The sequence below is a fragment of the Xiphophorus couchianus genome, chromosome 3 (genome assembly GCF_001444195.1).
Source record: "Xiphophorus couchianus chromosome 3, X_couchianus-1.0, whole genome shotgun sequence".
NCBI lineage: Eukaryota > Metazoa > Chordata > Actinopteri > Cyprinodontiformes > Poeciliidae > Xiphophorus > Xiphophorus couchianus.
In genome coordinates this window covers 3,145,048-3,162,311 of record NC_040230.1, presented here as the reverse complement: position 1 = coordinate 3,162,311, position 17,264 = coordinate 3,145,048, and the positions used below count along the sequence as shown (strand labels likewise).

Genomic DNA, 17,264 nt, shown 5'->3' with positions numbered 1-17,264 from the left:
TTATTCTGGTAAAATTATAACTTTCTTCTGGTAATATTATAACTTCATTTTTGCATTACTATCATGTTATTCCTGTGTTATTACAACATTATTCTGGTAGTATTAGCTGTTTATAACTTTATTCTCCTATTACTGTGACCTTATTCTCATAATATTATTACTTTAATGTCTAAATTTAAAAAATGTTTTTCTTAGCCTGGCCCTGATATTTCGTTGAAGGTAATATATTCTCTCTCAGACAAATAACTAAGAGTGTTCACAGCAGGAAGGTTAGAAAAATACATTTTTGTTGCTGCTCTTATACCTTCTCATAGTTCTTAAAGGGAAATATAGGATTGGTGGCTCCAAACTTTACAAAACCAGAGATCAAAAATCGGCCAGTAAATTCTCACTGATGCATTTCTAAATATAATAGATATGAATAAAAGCATCCTGCACAGTGAGTTTGTATTAATTTATCGTCACATCAAAAGCACAAAGCACAAAAGATGGAGGATGACTTTGTTTGTTGGGTCTGAAAAGTTGATGCATGCCATCATGACTATTGCTGTGTAAGCTGCTGAATCCCATCAACAGCAGCAGAAATCCCCTCAGTCAATCACCGTCTGTCCCAATAAGATGTGTGTATTCATGCCAAAGCGTGTGTGTATGTGTGCGAGTTTGTGACCGGGTCAGTCGTAATATTGAACATCTAAGTGAAAAATGGCTCAGAAACATCAATGCTGCCATCACCGTTGATTTTTATTTCCCCAGATCCGCTTGGCAACAACCCGGGTTCGATAATTACATAACGCTAATGCCACAAGATTATGCAAGGAGCGCTTGAAAGGCCATCGGCGGGCTAATCCATTAACACCACATAAGAACCGCCGGGAGCTGACGTTAGAGTTTATGAAGCGTTTCCTCCGCTGAGATGCTGTTCTACAGCAGCAGATTGATGAACACTTTGTGTTTGTTGAAAAGGACGCGCTGATGAAGCTTCCCCACTGGGAGTGTTAGATCACACTGTGTCTTAGAGAGCTTAGAAGTTAAAATAATGTTTTGACTTTAATCAAACGAGTGTCACATTTCAAATTGAAGTCTCAAAGCAGCAAGCGGGGGAGTTGGAGAGAGAATACCTAGAACCTCCAAGAAGCATCAGAGTCAGAGGAAAAAACATCAGTATTAATGCTCTTCCTCACCTTTTATTAGCTTGCTAAGCTTTCAGGTTTCTAGCTTTAGTTCTGACTCTAAATCACTAGAAACCAACAGATAATTTAAAGATAACACCGATGAAAACAGTAAAAGAAAATATGTCTGCTGAAGTTAAAGTATTTAGAAATAATCCCGTTAGAATATGGTATTAAAAGTACATGGGATTTAAGGGCTGTTGCTAGATTTTAGCAACAGCCATAATTTCACTAAATATTACAATGACAATATCAGTTGCCATAATTACTTATTTTCTTCTTTCCTCTCTTTCCTCATCTGTGCTTCAATCACTCATTGAACTATAGCATTTTAAGCAACATCATTAGTGTCAATACATAGTTTCCACAAATCTGATGGAAACTATGTGATGGCACATATGGATCACTTCCGTGATGGCATGGAGGTGATCCGTGCCATCTTAGTAGGCAAATGCGAAATGCACAGTGGACCCATGGCTTCAGGACTAACAAAAAGAAAATGGCTGCCATCAGGATCGAACCGGATGAGACGGAGAAAGAAAATATGCCAGACGATGTGGACTCACACTACGGCTAGTTAACTACCTAGTGAACACAAAGAGAGTTTCATGGCCTGAAATCTATGGATGAATACGATACATTTTTAATGGATTTGTAAAGGATGCACAAACCTTCCATGTGAATAACAAGGTTTTTGTAAGTCAAAATATGTTGGGTTTTTTTCTACACGTAGGCTTCATATCAGTCTTAGATCAGATAATAGCTACATTGATAAAGCTAATTTTGCTAATTGAGCAGTAAGTTTTACAGTAAATATCACTGATATTTATCTTCGTATTACACAGAGGTGGGTAGAGTACTCAAAAATTGTAATCGAGTAATAGTTGTAATCTACTTATGTTGTTTGTAAGTTAGATGGGAACAAGGTTAGAGGTAGTTCTAAGCTTGTTTATTGTTGTCATAGCAACTACACAGCAACTGCCTACCAAAATGGCTGTCAGCTACAAAGTTCACGGAAGTGTGATGTCACATGTGTATTGTGAAATGAATCCCTTCAGTTTAAGTGAGTGTCTCCTTTCTTTTTTAAGTCTAGATTGTTTTAGTGACATAAACACATTAAACTCACCGACGGCGATGAAGTCCTCCGGCTCCCCAGGCTGGACGAGGCCAAGCGGCCCGTTATAGAGCAGCAGCCCGTTGGCCGACTCGGAGAGGAACTCCAGGGATATTTGGCTCTGGAAGCAAGGCTTGATGGGAGGAAACCAGGCGTAACCCTGACCTCCGAAGCTGTGTTTAGTCTGCTGGCACTCCGGCCCGTCAAACATGGGGGGACATTTGCATCTGAAGGGAAGCAGAAGCTGATAGGTTAAGAAAATAATCAATATATTCTATAAAAATGGTTTTAACATTAATAAATAAATGTGTCTCCATTCCATAAGTACTTCTCCAAAATTAAAAAACAGTGAACATCTTTTCACATTGGTGGAATTTGGCACAATACAGATCAAAATTGCTTTAATCTGAGTGATAAAAGGCGAAGGTTTACTTTATGAGTCTAGAGGGCCACATAAAAGGGTTTCAGGATTTTCTTGAATTTAGAACATAAATGATATTCTCCAGGGCAAAGTTTAATGAATATTACATACATAAAAGCAATTAATGGGGACTGTTTCAGTACTTTATAAATTAATTTAAATTTAAAGCATAAAATTATAATAACAAAAGTAGCATTTTCTATCTGAAATTGAAGTTCTTTGGTAAATTTCAGTAAAATTTTGTCAGTGTTTGTTCTCACTTTAAATACCCCAAATAAAAAACAATTAAAAGTGAAACTAAGAAATTAATTGAGGGCTGTTTCACTACTTTGTAAGAATATTTGCCTTTAAAGCATAAAATTATGGTAACAAAAGTAACATTTCCTGTTTTCTATTGAACTTCTTTTGGAAATTTCAGTCATTTTTCATTGGTGTTCGTTCTTATTTTAAATGCGCCAAACAAACATAAAATTAAAAGTGAAGAATAAAAAAGAAAGTTTTTTTAAAAAAAATGGAAACTTCTGAGGCCCCCAGGGTAGTTTTCTTTTGTGGCTTGTCATATTAAAGAGAAAAAGAAAAATAGATGAAAACGTAAACAAGAAAAAGAAACCTTTAAGTTCTCAAAAAGGAGTTTTCTTGGTTTTAACTAAAATGAACTTGAAAGTTTATTTTCCAGAGCTACAAACCTTTGAAAGAGAAACCAGCTGTCGGGATTCAGCAGCTGCAATATTTTGGCTCCAATCTAAACTAATATAGTTATGTGACAATTCAAAGTCAGCTGCAGTCCAAGCAGCTGAAAAACAGAGCCTCAGAATGTTATTACTGCAGATGGAAACCGCTGGCTCGCTTCTTAAATCTTTTAACATGTTTGACATATTTCGCCTGAGTTCTTCAGTTAACAAATGGGAAATTTCTACTAGCTTCAAACCGTGATGATAACAGTTTGAGACGCCAGTTAGCTGCCAAGGACAGACGTGCTTAAAATCAGGAGAACTACAGAGAAAATAAACGATGCCAATGTGTCGGAGATGCAACATTTAATTTTCATGGTACAGGGTGGTGGGTTTACCAAATAGGATTATGGCCAGTTTTAATAATCTCATAAATTAAAGTCAGAATTCTGAGAAGTCAGAATATGTTTTTTTTTTTTGTTTGTTTGTTTGTTTGTTTCAGTGACCCTAATCACTTCCGTATGATTTATTATCTAATGGAATAAATTTCAGTTCTCATAAAATCTCAGACAATAAATTTATACATAAAAGGTGTATTTTTGTCTTAAATTTTATACCGGTATCCCAGAGGGCCATCCTGGCAGATGCCTCCGTTGAGACAGGGGTTGATGGGATAGGCAGAGCATGTCAGGTGGGTCGCCTCTCGCCCTCGGCAGCCACAGCGCGCGGTCGTCGAGGCCGACAGCGAAACCAGAGAGACGTTACCGGAGCTCAGAGCCACCGGGACCTGGCTGAATGAAACCTCGCTGCTGCAGCCTCCATACTGACTGCAGTCTGTGTACGGACAGTCATCCACGCCCACCTGGCTGATGGACACGCCCAACATAGCCTCCAGCTGGGCAGGACGGAGAAATAAGGATCAAAACAGATAAAAAATATTTTTTTTTTCATTTGATTTATGTAACTTTATTTGCTCTCAGTGGGACAAAAAATTGCCAAAATGTAGGAATAAATATTTAAATTATCACAGTGCAAAAGCATTCATATCCTTTGATGTTTCCCAAATTTATTCACATCACAAACACAATATTTAAGGTATTTTACTGGGATTTTAGGTGCTATGGCAACATAAACCAGCACATAAAGGTGAACCTAAAAAAATAATGCCAGATTGCCAAAAAATAAAGTGAAATACAGAATTTATCCACTTAAAAAAGTCCTACTTCAAAACACATAATGTAGAAAAAGCTCCAAGGTGAGAACACTTTGACAGACACTTTAAATACATCCCAAAATTTAACTGAACACTCACAAAGTGGCCTTTTATGTAAACAACATGCAAATAAAGAATAAATCTGAAAAGAAGACAAATGGGATTTTAATGCAACACTAGTATAACAAGACAAAGTGACATGAATTTTGTTTGAACATAAATTAGAGAGTTTCAAAGAATAAGAGCATCTGACTTTGATCTCATGTCTAACTGCATCAACAGTTTTTGAATTTGATTCATTTTCTGTAATATTATTTATGCACTTTGGTGCTTTTCTTGTCATTTCTTGTTTTGTTGTCATTTCCTCTCTCTGTTGCCAAATTCACTCAATTTCTCTGCTTGTCATTTGGACTCTTTTTCTCTTATTTTGTCTCAAAGAGCGTTTTCCCCCACCAATCAGAGTCCCTCAGGGTTTCTCTGCATTTATTTATGCTTTTTTGAGGTTTTTAAAGATCCATCTGAAACTTTTATTCAAAGAACTTGATGTTCCTCATGCAGAGCTTCAACTTATGGCTCCAAAATGTCTACATAATCTTTTAACTTCATACTCTGTGTCTTTAGCTATTCTAAATTAGACAAAACATTTTTTTTTCCAGCCTATGACAATTAAACACACACTTTCTTCTTTGGTATTTGATGCTTAGCTTGTTTTTATCATTATGTGTGCTTTGAACTGATTTGTACATGTTTTTTTTATTGTTTTGGTGACCTTGTTTTGTTGTTGAATACTCTTTTGAACCAGGCTGCATCAGTTTATTTAGGTCAGAAGAACGAAAATAGCTCCCATTGAAATAGTTACTGTTATAGTAATGACTTTGGATTTGCTAATTTAATATAATGTTGAATTTATGCATGGAAAAACAACATATTTGGAAAGAACAATTGAATTTTTAAGTCCTACGAACCAAGTATAATTGAAATCATCAGTATGAAATATCAGAAGAGTTAGTTTGCTCGAACTTTTCATATTCCCATCATTCCTATAGCCATTAGGAATACATCCTTCATTGCAGTGATATGAGAACGTGAAACATTTTAGACCTTTTCCTTTCCAACATCATTTGTCTGTATGCAGCCGATAAAGTTAACTAATTGAAATTAGTTGCATTTATGCATATTTTAAATTTTTAAATTTATAATCTCAAAAATTGTAGTATTCTGAACTGCCATTACTTTTTCCAAAAATATATCTCATCAGATAATTTCTTGCTAACATACTTCTAGATAAATCTGTTTGCAATAAAAATAAAAACTCTTCCACTTTGAATTAAAACAAAACACAATACATTTTAATGTCCCTATCTTTCAACTAAAACCTCATTTTCGTTAAAGATATAAACATATTTTTTTCTCTTGCTATTTTATGACCTTTTAATGGTTCCATTAAGAAAACATGAGCAGTGAGGCAGCCCAGAGTAACACATTTGCATATGACCTTGCCCAGTCAACGTGTGCACACATGTTCTGTATGTGTTTTATGCATGGTTCACTAACTGGCATGATGAGCTGCCTGTCGTGGTAGTAGACGTCAGATGCAGCTCCTCAGCTTTTAATGCATGTTAAATGTTCATTTCCATGTTGTTTGCATGTGATTCTGTGGAACATTGGAATCTATTACAAAACTAAATCATTGCTTACACAACATGTTCAGTTTATTTTCATAACCACATATTTGTCCAAGTGTGAACACTTCAATATGCATTTAAACTTCACCAGCAGTCTAAATAAATTCTCCACTCTCTTCTTTTTAATTTTGTTTTAGACGAATTGAAAAGCAAACCCCGAACATAAAATGGCTTTGTTAAGAGGTTTTGTTTACCTCAATCTCAATTATCTAAAATAATGATTTATGTTTGTATTTCTGAAAAACGGTGTCTCATACAAGGATATTTATAGACGTAGTTTTTAAGTGATTTTTGAGTCTTACCTTGGCTTTGTTTGCCGCCATGTATCCATGAAGCTTCTCCGCCTTGTAGTACGGTGAGCCGTGTGCAGCAAACCAGACGTCCAGCGCTCTATAACTCAGCTGGTCGGCTTTGCCTACAGAGAATATCTGGACGTTCTCTGGCAACGTCTGCAGGATTTCAGCCAACATTCGCCCCAAACGGGAAAACCGACTCCCCTGACCTCCGCTGCTACTCTGGAAAAAACCCTCCACTGTAAGATCTGGAAGAAGAGCAGATGTTCCTGCTTGTATTTTAAATGTTCTTTGGGAACAAAAATGACAACACAGAAGAGGGAGGCCTTATTTTAGATTAGCTGCTTTTTTCTTGTTTTTGCTTTTGCAAAAGCTTTTAGACCTTAAAGGTCTAAAAGTTGGATAACTATTCTTAGAAAAATAACTAACTGAAGATTGGGATCATAAAAATGTGCATCTCTCAACGGCCTTTAGTGGTAAAATAGCTCTCTTTTTAACACATCATGTTGTGGGAACTCACTGTTTAGGCGCACGGAGCCAGCTTGCTGCAGGGCCTCCTTGTGCAGCTCTGTGACATCCACCTGAGCGGTGGAGATGACATCAGGCCATGTGCTGTCGGACACACGTACCTGCAGGCGGTACGTGCCTGGAGGAGTTCCCTCCCTGATGCTGAGCTGACCTGAGCTCTGATTCAGACCGAACAACCTACAACAGGAAAAAATTAATGTTATCATTAGACGTTTATTTGTCAAACATCATGAAAGTAATCATCTCAAGAAACTAAAGTAGACTGGATCTTCTGATAACACTTACAGAGACAAAATGTAAATTTTTCCTTTTATTTAGTGTCAGTGGTGGCCACACTTCTGCTATTCTGCTAAAAGTGTAGCTAATGATTCGTTTAGCGCTTTTGCTAACTTTAAAAACATTTAGCAGTCTTAGCTTAATTTTTCTGGATAGCTTCTAAAGCGTTAACTTCATTGGTTGTTTTGTAAACTTTTAGTTAATCTGTATTGACATTGTGGTTATTGGCTGTAAAAATTCTTGCAGAACTAAAACTTCTGACTGGGATTTTAGGATTATCCCAACTAAACTTTTAGTTAGCTGTATCCACTACTCTTAATTTTTTGTTTTAAATCATTGAAGCTGTATGATGTTCCGGCCAGAAAAAGCAGCTGCACAAATAAATGATTCATGCTAAAAATGGCTGAATGTAAACGTTTGTGAAACACATAAAGCTCATTTGCTTCTACAACAGTTTTATTTGCAGAGATTTGAAGCTGATATCCTCATATCTTACATCTAGGCTGCTGCTTCTACTGAGTCCCTGTAAAGTGACATTAATAATATCCAAGTGATGCGTCTTCATCTGAACTCTTTGAGCTTCTTATTTTGCTCTGAGTTTTATCTTTTCTATATGTAAATAACCATCAGCCTAAACCTAATCCATTCTGTGAAACAAATTGCTATCTGCTGGATGCGCAGATGATGGGATGTGATTCACGAGTAACTATGGTAATGCTGTCCCCAGTGGTTCCTTTGTTCTCGGCCGTCTCCTGTCGTCCCCCCTTGTAGGTATCTCGTTAGAAGAAAAGGTGGCGGGGAATGCAATCAGACTCTCTTTTCAATGCGTCCGCGTGAAGCCGCGCCTCATCAAACAAAATGAACTCGCCCTCGCTGTGCTTCACTGGGAATTTTCAATACCGCTGGTTATGAAGTATTAATAGCACTGTTCCTGACAAGTCAGATCTTTTTTTTCTATCTCTCTCCTCCCTTTTCAGTCTCTTCCACTCTTTGTTTCCTCCTTCAAACTGCCTGTATTATACGGCCCAATTTTGTTTCTCTTTTTTCTGTTGCACCTTTGTACTCTCACCCTCTGTATTTCAAAACTGTCACTCGTTGTGCACTTTTTATTTTCCTTTTCTTTTTGCTCTTCCTGCTTTGTGTCACATAAGAAGGGAAACTTTACTCAAGAATCTGTTTCATGTGAGTTCCTCCCATGATAAAACTGCTTTACATCTTCCATCCTCTGACTTCTTTTATCCAACACATCCAACAGGCTGCATGCTTGAACTAAAGATGCTCTAAGCGATGGAGTTAGCATCTTAATCTTTTTGTACCTGTTGTTTTTAGATGACACAAAACTGAATCTATTACGTCTAAAGTTATGTGTAGATTTAATCTTTCTTTCTCTCTTCCTTTTGCAAATATAACTTTCTATTTGTTATACTTGTTTATTTTACTTACCTGTATTGGTGCCTAATTTTGTTGCTTCACCTTTTGCCCAACCAGCAATAAGATGTCAAAATAGTTTCAGATTTTATTGTAGTAGCTAATGTCAGACATAAAACATTTTAAAAACTCCATGCTATAATTTGAGTACATACTGTATAACTGGCAGGCCTCAATATTCCCATAAATAAATACAGAAAAAAAATCAAGCTTTTTAAAAAAACTTTAATACAAATGTAATTTAAAAATAATATTTTTTTAAATGTTTTTTAATAAAATTAAAAATAAAATTATGTTTTGCTTTTTTAATTTAATAAGTGTTGGGATAGTGTTCAATATCAAAAATGTTTTCTTGTTTCCATAGTATCTAATATGAAATGACACACAGCTGTACTTTTCTAATTAACTGCGGCAAATAAAAAACAAATGAACTTATCATTAAACTAAGGCAGATTAAAGAAATGTCTACAAGAAAAAAGATACTTGCCTAAAATTTTCTCCTTCTGCAGACAGACAAATTAAAGTTAAAACTGATGAAGAAGCTGTTTATTTTGCCACAAAGGACTGTCAGAAAGATGGAAATGGAAGTGGGAAATGATTCCAGACTGAAATAAAAAATGTTTTTCAGTCTAAGATTATCTTATTGCATTAAAAATTTACCTCATTTAAGACATTTTGCACATTTGTAACTGAGTATGGCAGTACATTTCCACTTGACATTCATAGTGATTCTGTGTATCAGCTGAGAACGTGGATGTGCTGTTCCAAGAGTTAAATGCTGGTTGATCAGCTGGTAATGTTAAAATTAGTGCAAAAAAGACAGATCCTAAGTTTGAGCTTAACTTGTATGCATTTTTATTACTGATTATTATTACCGAGCATTGCTTATCCTTGGTTTTATACTATGTATAACTTAAATGTGATTTATGTTGTACAGCGGTGTGACTTTTTGTATGTGAAAATGCTTTATAAATAAACTTTCCTTTACTGTATCTTGCTGATTCATGTCAGTTTTAACATTTAATATGCCTTGAAGCATTCAAAACCTTCGAACTACTAGTGAACATTTACTCACCAGGAATCAAAGCTATTCACTGATGACTTCAGCTGTTTCTTGACATTTTCATCACTTCTACACTTTGTTCTTCCTAATGTTCCTCAACTCTTCCATACTAACTAGCAGAAATTATTGGAAAACCTTCACAAAAATCTTCTTTCTGCATTTTTTTTCAGTGTTTAATCAAATGCGATCAAATTACCTGGTTGGTTTGTCATCGAAGCGGTACACCTTCTCACTCCAGTCATCGAGGTCAGGGGACTGAATTTGTCCAAGAGCTGCTGTTGGGAGAATCCCTGTGAGGATGCAGAAAGTAAAGCAAGAAGAAAAAGTTTAAAAATGCATTATGCATCCTTGTGGTACAGCCCAAATATTAGGAGTAAAGGCTGAAAGCTTCACCAGAAGGTACAGGCACAGGTGACATCTTATTGGCACACACGGTCATGGTTAAATAGCGCATCAGGAACAGAGTCTCATTAGAATAACTTTCACTTTGTTTTTTCCCAGGAGCAGTAATGTAATCACTTTATCCATAAAATAATTTGCCATTTAAACTCACTTCCTGTTCATGTCCCTATCAAAGCTGGGAGTTAAGCTGGAGTTAATTGTTTGCTTCATGACATGTTTTCGAGGTTCAGGGTGGATTCCTATTAGGAGGTTAATGTCTGTTCATGTGGAAAAGCCCCAGAGAGGAAATTCATCAAAATACACTACGGAGAACCTTAGTTTTCCAGTAAATTACAGCAGGCTGACAGATGGTATGAAATGCTAAATAAGTGATGGGGCTGCAGTGGGAGGCTGCGAGAAGTCGACCGTGTCATGTACAGTTCTTGCAACGTGAGCAAAAAGGGCTCAGAAGGTTTTGAAATGACTATGACAGTTATGGTTTGTGAGGGACAAATGTTTTCTTTTTTCTTGTGGAGTTTGTTAGGTTCAAAATAATGCATTAAGGACAACATGTGAAGCAGAATGTCAAAAAGTAAATCCTTGATTCTAAAACGGCTCTTATTTTGTTGGTGTGTCTAAGAATGAATGCATCAGTATGTGGTTTATTTTATTATTAGACTACACTGTGACCCCTTTCTAACAGCAACATTTTTGCTGTATTTCCCTTTTGTGATATATATGCATTTTCTGACTCTGCAGATAGTAATATTTTTATGCTGATTATGATTATATTATATTAAATAATATAATTTAAATTTGTCTGTTTATTAACTTTGGTTGGTACGTTCTCACTGAAATGCGTTTAATGTGATAAAACAGCAATCCAATTGAAACGTTAGTTGCACGTAACCCTAAGTCACTAATTACAAATAGTAGCAATGCTAGCACTAAGGTATTAGACTAACATTATTGTAGAAACTAATGCTAAAGCACAACATGCTTTACAACTAAGTATAGTGTCCTCAACAGGATTACATTTTTTCTTTCACAATTTTTCATCTGGTTGTGTCTCAGAAAGAGATTCTTTGGAACAGAACTGAACACTCGCGTTCATTTTTATAGTTGTTATGTGTTGCTTACTCTATTCCTGATTTTGTCAAATTGAAAATCTTAGTCTTCACAAAAGACGAGCATGAATATAAACATCTACTTAATATTTCAATAACCAAAACCTCAGTTAATTTAACTCAAGTTTACAAAACAGCCAAGTAACTTAGCGCTTTAGAATGTAGGGGAGTGCACTAAAAGTTTCCAAAGTTAGCAAAATAGCTACAGCACTATTAGCAGAAATGTGCCCACAACTGCATTCATCCCTCCATTGTGCCATATAAAACAGAAAACATTTTGGAAAATCTAAACGTCTTTCCAGATTCCACTTAGCTGCCTTGGGAGCTGCACTTAGCTCCTATCAGATTGTATTTTCAATTTGGTATCTACATGTGTTCTTCACGCATCGCAGCCAGCGAATAGCTTTTGATATGGAACAAAAGGTTGAATTTGACCAGCAGATATTACACCTCTGATCCACCACTGAGGTAATCATAGAGTTACTTAAAACATGAGATTTAAGGATGCAAAGCAAAGACAGCAGCAGCAGAAGCATTATTTTTTTGAATCTTTGCAAGGACTGCTCTTAAGTTGCTTTTTATATTAACAGCATTTCATATTTTTTACAATTTATAGCATTTTATATTTTATTTTTATTTTATCTACAACTACTACTCAGTTGTAGTTGTTATTGTGTCTTGTCTCTATGCTATAACTGCGAAGTAATTTCCCTGCCTGGATGAATAAAGTACTTCTATTCTATTCTATTCTGTTCTATTACAGGCTACAGGTGCAAACAGAGCGGAACCACTTTATGATCCTCCAGTGTTCGTCTGATCTGGAAAATGTATCATCCAGCAGAATCAGATGCAGTTAACAACATTTTGTGGAAGGCATACAGCCCACATGAGGATTACAACACAGAGATCTGCCAAATATAAGGGAAATTTCTGACAAACATCTTATGCATATTGCTCAGATCAATGTTGATCAGGTCTACATCAAGCCCTTTTGATCCCAGCTGCATGCTCTAAAAGCACACACAACCTCAGAACATTGACTTGAATGATGTAAATGATAAAAGGATCAATAAACAGGGGGGTTGTTTGTTACATGTTGAACTCAGAACTGAGATCTTAAAGGGACATAACACTACAGAACAGTGCTAAGAAATTATTAGAAAGTCTTCACTGAATGTTAGTGAATTGTCTGCTAAAAAGCATTAAAAATTACAGACTGAGTGAATATAAGACCTTGAAAAGAGTTTAATTTGAAGGATTAAGGAAGAAAACACAAAGATACCTTTGCAAGATTTTGCACTTTTAGTGTTAGACAAGAATGCAGCCCGCACAAAATGCCAGTTCAATACATGGCCAACACAGAGAGACACAGGACAACCAACCATTCACATAAATATTCACACCAATTTGCAATTTTCAATTAAGTTCCTAATGGTGGAATGAAAGTGGGGAAGTCAGAGACTCCACACCGAAAGGTCCCTGCTTTTATTTAAACCCAAGGCTCCTACTAATAAAATCTACAACAGTGTGAAGCACTTAAGCAAACTTATCTTAAAGGTGACCTATTGTGCTTCCTTGTACAGATTAGGATATAGGTTATACAAAACATGTTCATTACGTTTTTTCCACAAAATCGTTCCTAATTAATGAGTTTTTTTGTCTGGGCGGTTCTGCTTTGAGCTCCTTTCAGAGTGAGCTGTTTTATGGCCTCTTGTCACTTTAAATCCAGATAAGCTGCTGCTGGCCACGCCCCCAACTCAACGTTTGGGTTGCTAGGTGACGAGCTGGACTTTGCTGTGGTTGCTAGGGGTTGTATGGCGTTGCTACGTGAGGAGCAGTGCCTGCTGATGTGTGACATTATATTCTAAAGGATTTTGAAACGGCTCTGAAAAACATTAACTTACTTCAAAATATGGCTGGGTGTTTTTTTAAGGACTTGAGCTGTTTTTAGAAGTAGTGTAAAGCCAAATGGAAGTATAAGAACATGCAAATGTGAAATTTACAACAAATCAGATGCCAAAAACAGCAGGACATACCTTCAAAACTGTAGACAACAATATGGGCGTGTCCAGGTAAGTGTGGATGGTCATTTCTATCCCCGATGACAACTGTCAACGTGCTGGTTGAGCTCACTGGAGGAGAACCGCTGTCAATCATGAGAATGGGAAGGCGGTACTCCTTTTGACGCTCGCGATCAAAGCTGCGAAGAGCAGTGATGGCTGCGCTGCCGTTCCGAAAGTCTGTCAGGTTAAAGTTTGTGGCATCAGAGGTTAGAAGCAGGAGTCGGATGGAGAATGGACCACCGTTGGCGGACGTGTCTCGGTCGACGGCGTGAAGAAGCATGGACGTTTCATTCATTCGCACCGCCTGCGGAGCAGCAGTGTTCTCCCAAACAACAGGCTTATAGGCAGCTTCAAATTCTGGCCCATTGTCGTTAATGTCGAGAACAGTTACCATAACGATAGCGGTGCCAGTTAGCGGTGGGATACCAGCATCTGTTGCAAGAACCATGATCCTGTGCTGGGAAATTTTTTCTCTGTCCAGAGAATGAGCGACTACCACCCAACCGGACTGATCCACCAGGAACTGACCGTAAGGGTCGGACTCCTTCAAAATACTGTAGGAGAAGCGTCCATTTAGGCCAGAGTCTAAATCAGATGCTGTAACCTGAGCGACAATCGTTCCCACTGGGACATCTTCAGACATGGCAGCCGACTCATAGAACTGTGGGAAAAAGACTGGAGCGTGGTCGTTGGAGTCTTCTACTTGGACGAGACAGTAGGCCAGGCTGAAAAAGTCAGCATCTTCAGCCTTCAGAGTGAGATTAAAGGTCCGCTCATGGAGTTTCTCAAAGTCAACCTTCTTCTTCAGCTTTATCACGCCACGTCGGTTTACTTTGTCCATCTCAACAAAGAACTTCCTTTCCTCGTCTCCGCCAACGATGCTGAAGGTGACAACAGCATTCTCACCCTCATCTCCATCCGTGGCAGAGACCACAAGGACCTCGCTGTTTACCTCCATATCCTCATTCATCTGGAAGACACATAAAGCCATTTTTTTATGACAACTAATCTCAGGGGTTGCACACTTTTCCCACAGTGAAATTCAAGTACTTTTTCAAGCATTTTCGAACCTTTCCAGCATCGCACATTGGAGATAAAACAATGCAAATGAACTAAAAAACAATTTAAATTCAATATAAGGTGATATCCTTTATTAGATGTTATTACTAATGTCTTGTGACACAATTCTACATTCTACATCAGGGACAAGTAAACAAAATTTAAAGTTTGTAAATTTCTCTCCTTCAGTCACCCTATGCACCTGACTGGTCTGAGAACAAAACACACAAAAAAATCCCCCAATTTCAATAATGTTGTTAAATATATAACATGTAAGCCAAGCTTTATTTCAATTACACTGATCAATTGTCATTGAGTCATTAAGAATAATACGTATTCTTTACACTGAAGCAATCCAAACAAATTGTGTTGAGATATGACCATCCTGCTTAAACACAATACACAAAGAAAGTTACAAAAAAATGTCAAAAAAGTTTTCTGGGATTTAGCAAATATAAATATTTTAAGTAATTGTATCTGACTTAAAACAAGAAAAGTTTAGTCTAATTTGACTTCAGACAGTGAGAAAAAAATTTGTCTGAGTATTTAAATATCTTGTTTCAGCTGTAAATAATGCTCTCCAAATGTAGGATTTTAATCAAACGTTAGATTACCTTTTATTCAAAACTGTTTGAATATCAACCAACTTTATACAGAAATCAAGACCTTTCCAAAACTTGAAAATGCTTGAAATTCATTTAGATGTTTTTAAGGACCTGCACAAACCTTGTAATGTAAAATATTAGAAGAGAATGACAGATGTCTTTCAAGAGTTTGACTCACCTGAGTGGTGTAAGCCCTCTGAGTAAAAATAGGTGGGTGGTCATTTACATCTGAAACCATAATAGTGGCTGTTCCCGTCCCAGACAAACCACCGCCATCCCGGGCCTCCACCACAACCAGATATTTGTCTTCTGCCTCCCGGTCCAGTGAGCGGAGAACTGTGTAGATAGTCCCAGTAGTGGCATTTATGGAGAACAAGTTGAGGTTGATCTCATTGCGAATGTTCTTGATGATGCTGTAGGTAAGCATGGCATTCCTGCCTTCGTTTGGGTCGTCAAGGTCCATGGCATGCATCTCCATGATGGAGGTGTCGGCGGGTGAGTTTTCAGGCACTTGGCCAATGAAACATCCGTCTACCTCTAGGGCGGAGCATGGAAAGAAGGGGGAGTTATCGTTAATGTCTCGGACTTCTAACAGCACATCAGCGAATCCTGTAAGCCCCATTCCGCCCTCGTCTGTGGCAAGGACAAGAAATCTCCAGGCGGGGCGCTCCTCCCGGTCCAAGCGGCGCTGGGCATAGATCCTTCCAGTGTGTTCGTCGATAGTGAACTCGCCACCGGCACCCTGGCCATGGAGGGAGTAGCGGAGGGCAGTCTGGTCCGCTTCCTGATCGGGATCTGTTGCTGACACCTACAAAAAACCAAGAGGAAAAAGGTGAAAAAGCAGCAAAGAATTCTTCCCTCTCCCTTTATGTGAAAAATGCTAACTTATTCATTATGCAAAGGTAAACTGTTAAAAGATTCTCTTCAGTTATTGATATTTAATATGACTTAAATCAAACTGTTAGGGGATTTGCCACAAACACCTCATATTTAAAAATTTTTAACCTAGTGGAACTGTAAATGTTTTAATATTACATGGAACCTGGTCAGAGGGTTTCCTTAGAGTGTTTTCACAGCTGATAGTCCAGTAGACTCAGTTTAATTGGAGACCAAAACTGCAACATTTAGTACATTTTCAGCTGCTGCAGTTCACTTTAACAAGCCACTGTTCCAAACAAACCAATTCCTTTGAAATACCTGTTCACCCCTTTGCCTGTGGTGGCGCTGCAGCAAGAACCACTAAATAAAACCACTGAAGAAAACATGCGCACAACTTCCTTCTTTGCAAAATGTAAACAAAAATGTAGTGGTGTGAGATTTTTTTTGCTATTTTGTCTTTGGTAATAGATCACAAACCGTTTCTCCTGCTGGCGCTATACTCTCACATTTCTTTTGGTTGTATTTACCCAGAATGCCCTGTACTGTAATCCGCTTTCTGCTTTTGGAACGGTCTCCGGTTCGCCTGGTGTTCACATATACATTAAAACCGCGCCACAGTTCACTTCAACTGAACCGATAGCTAGATTTTTAGGCGGACCTGAGTTTGCTTTTTTGAGTCGCATCAGAGTTTGATGCTCATTCACTCCTCCCCAAATGACCAAACGTTCTAGCCAAACGAACCAGAGTTTGATTAAAGCGGACTAAACTGGGCTGGTGGGAACATTCCTGATGATCATGATCACAGTTGGCTTTAAGAAATGAAACGTCCACCATAATTGGATAACCTTAGCTATGTCTAAAAATAAACCTCTAATAAACATTTTGCTCGTGGAGTGATTGCTTTTATGACATATAGCCTTTCAAATGGGTATTGAATAATTGCAAAACACCAACGTTTGTTTCTCTTGAAAATTAATTGCTTTCCATATCAAAACTGTAGCAAAAGGCACACCTTTTATTCATGCTGACAATTTGTACAACAGCAGTACATTCATCACAATTCAATAACACCTTCCTTAATAAGCAAATATTTCATCTTGTTCCATTCTTTCCTCATCACGTATTTCTTATCAAAACAGGTAAATTGCTTTTCCATCATGTAGAAATGTCAAGCCCAGCAACTAGGACATGCAGCGGGGAAGTGATTGCAGCAGCTGGCCCCGCGCGCTGGGACTTCACAACACAGGAATAAACATTTCTCTGCTGCTTTGTCCTGTTTGCTTAATTAA

At 37.5% G+C, this 17,264-nt stretch overlaps 1 protein-coding gene across 1 annotated transcript in view; it reads right to left on the bottom strand.

Annotated features, from left to right (window-relative positions):
* LOC114142302 (neural-cadherin) overlaps positions 1-17,264 on the bottom strand; it is a 137,320-nt gene that overhangs the window by 15,212 nt on the left and 104,844 nt on the right. Inside the window, exons 18-24 of the mRNA XM_028013516.1 lie at positions 15,275-15,904; positions 13,406-14,402; positions 10,058-10,151; positions 7,087-7,271; positions 6,576-6,814; positions 3,993-4,270; positions 2,296-2,510 (exon numbers count right to left, since the gene is read on the bottom strand). Coding sequence (XP_027869317.1) covers positions 2,296-2,510; positions 3,993-4,270; positions 6,576-6,814; positions 7,087-7,271; positions 10,058-10,151; positions 13,406-14,402; positions 15,275-15,904 — 2,638 coding nt within the window. The remainder of the gene's footprint in view (positions 1-2,295; positions 2,511-3,992; positions 4,271-6,575; positions 6,815-7,086; positions 7,272-10,057; positions 10,152-13,405; positions 14,403-15,274; positions 15,905-17,264) is intronic.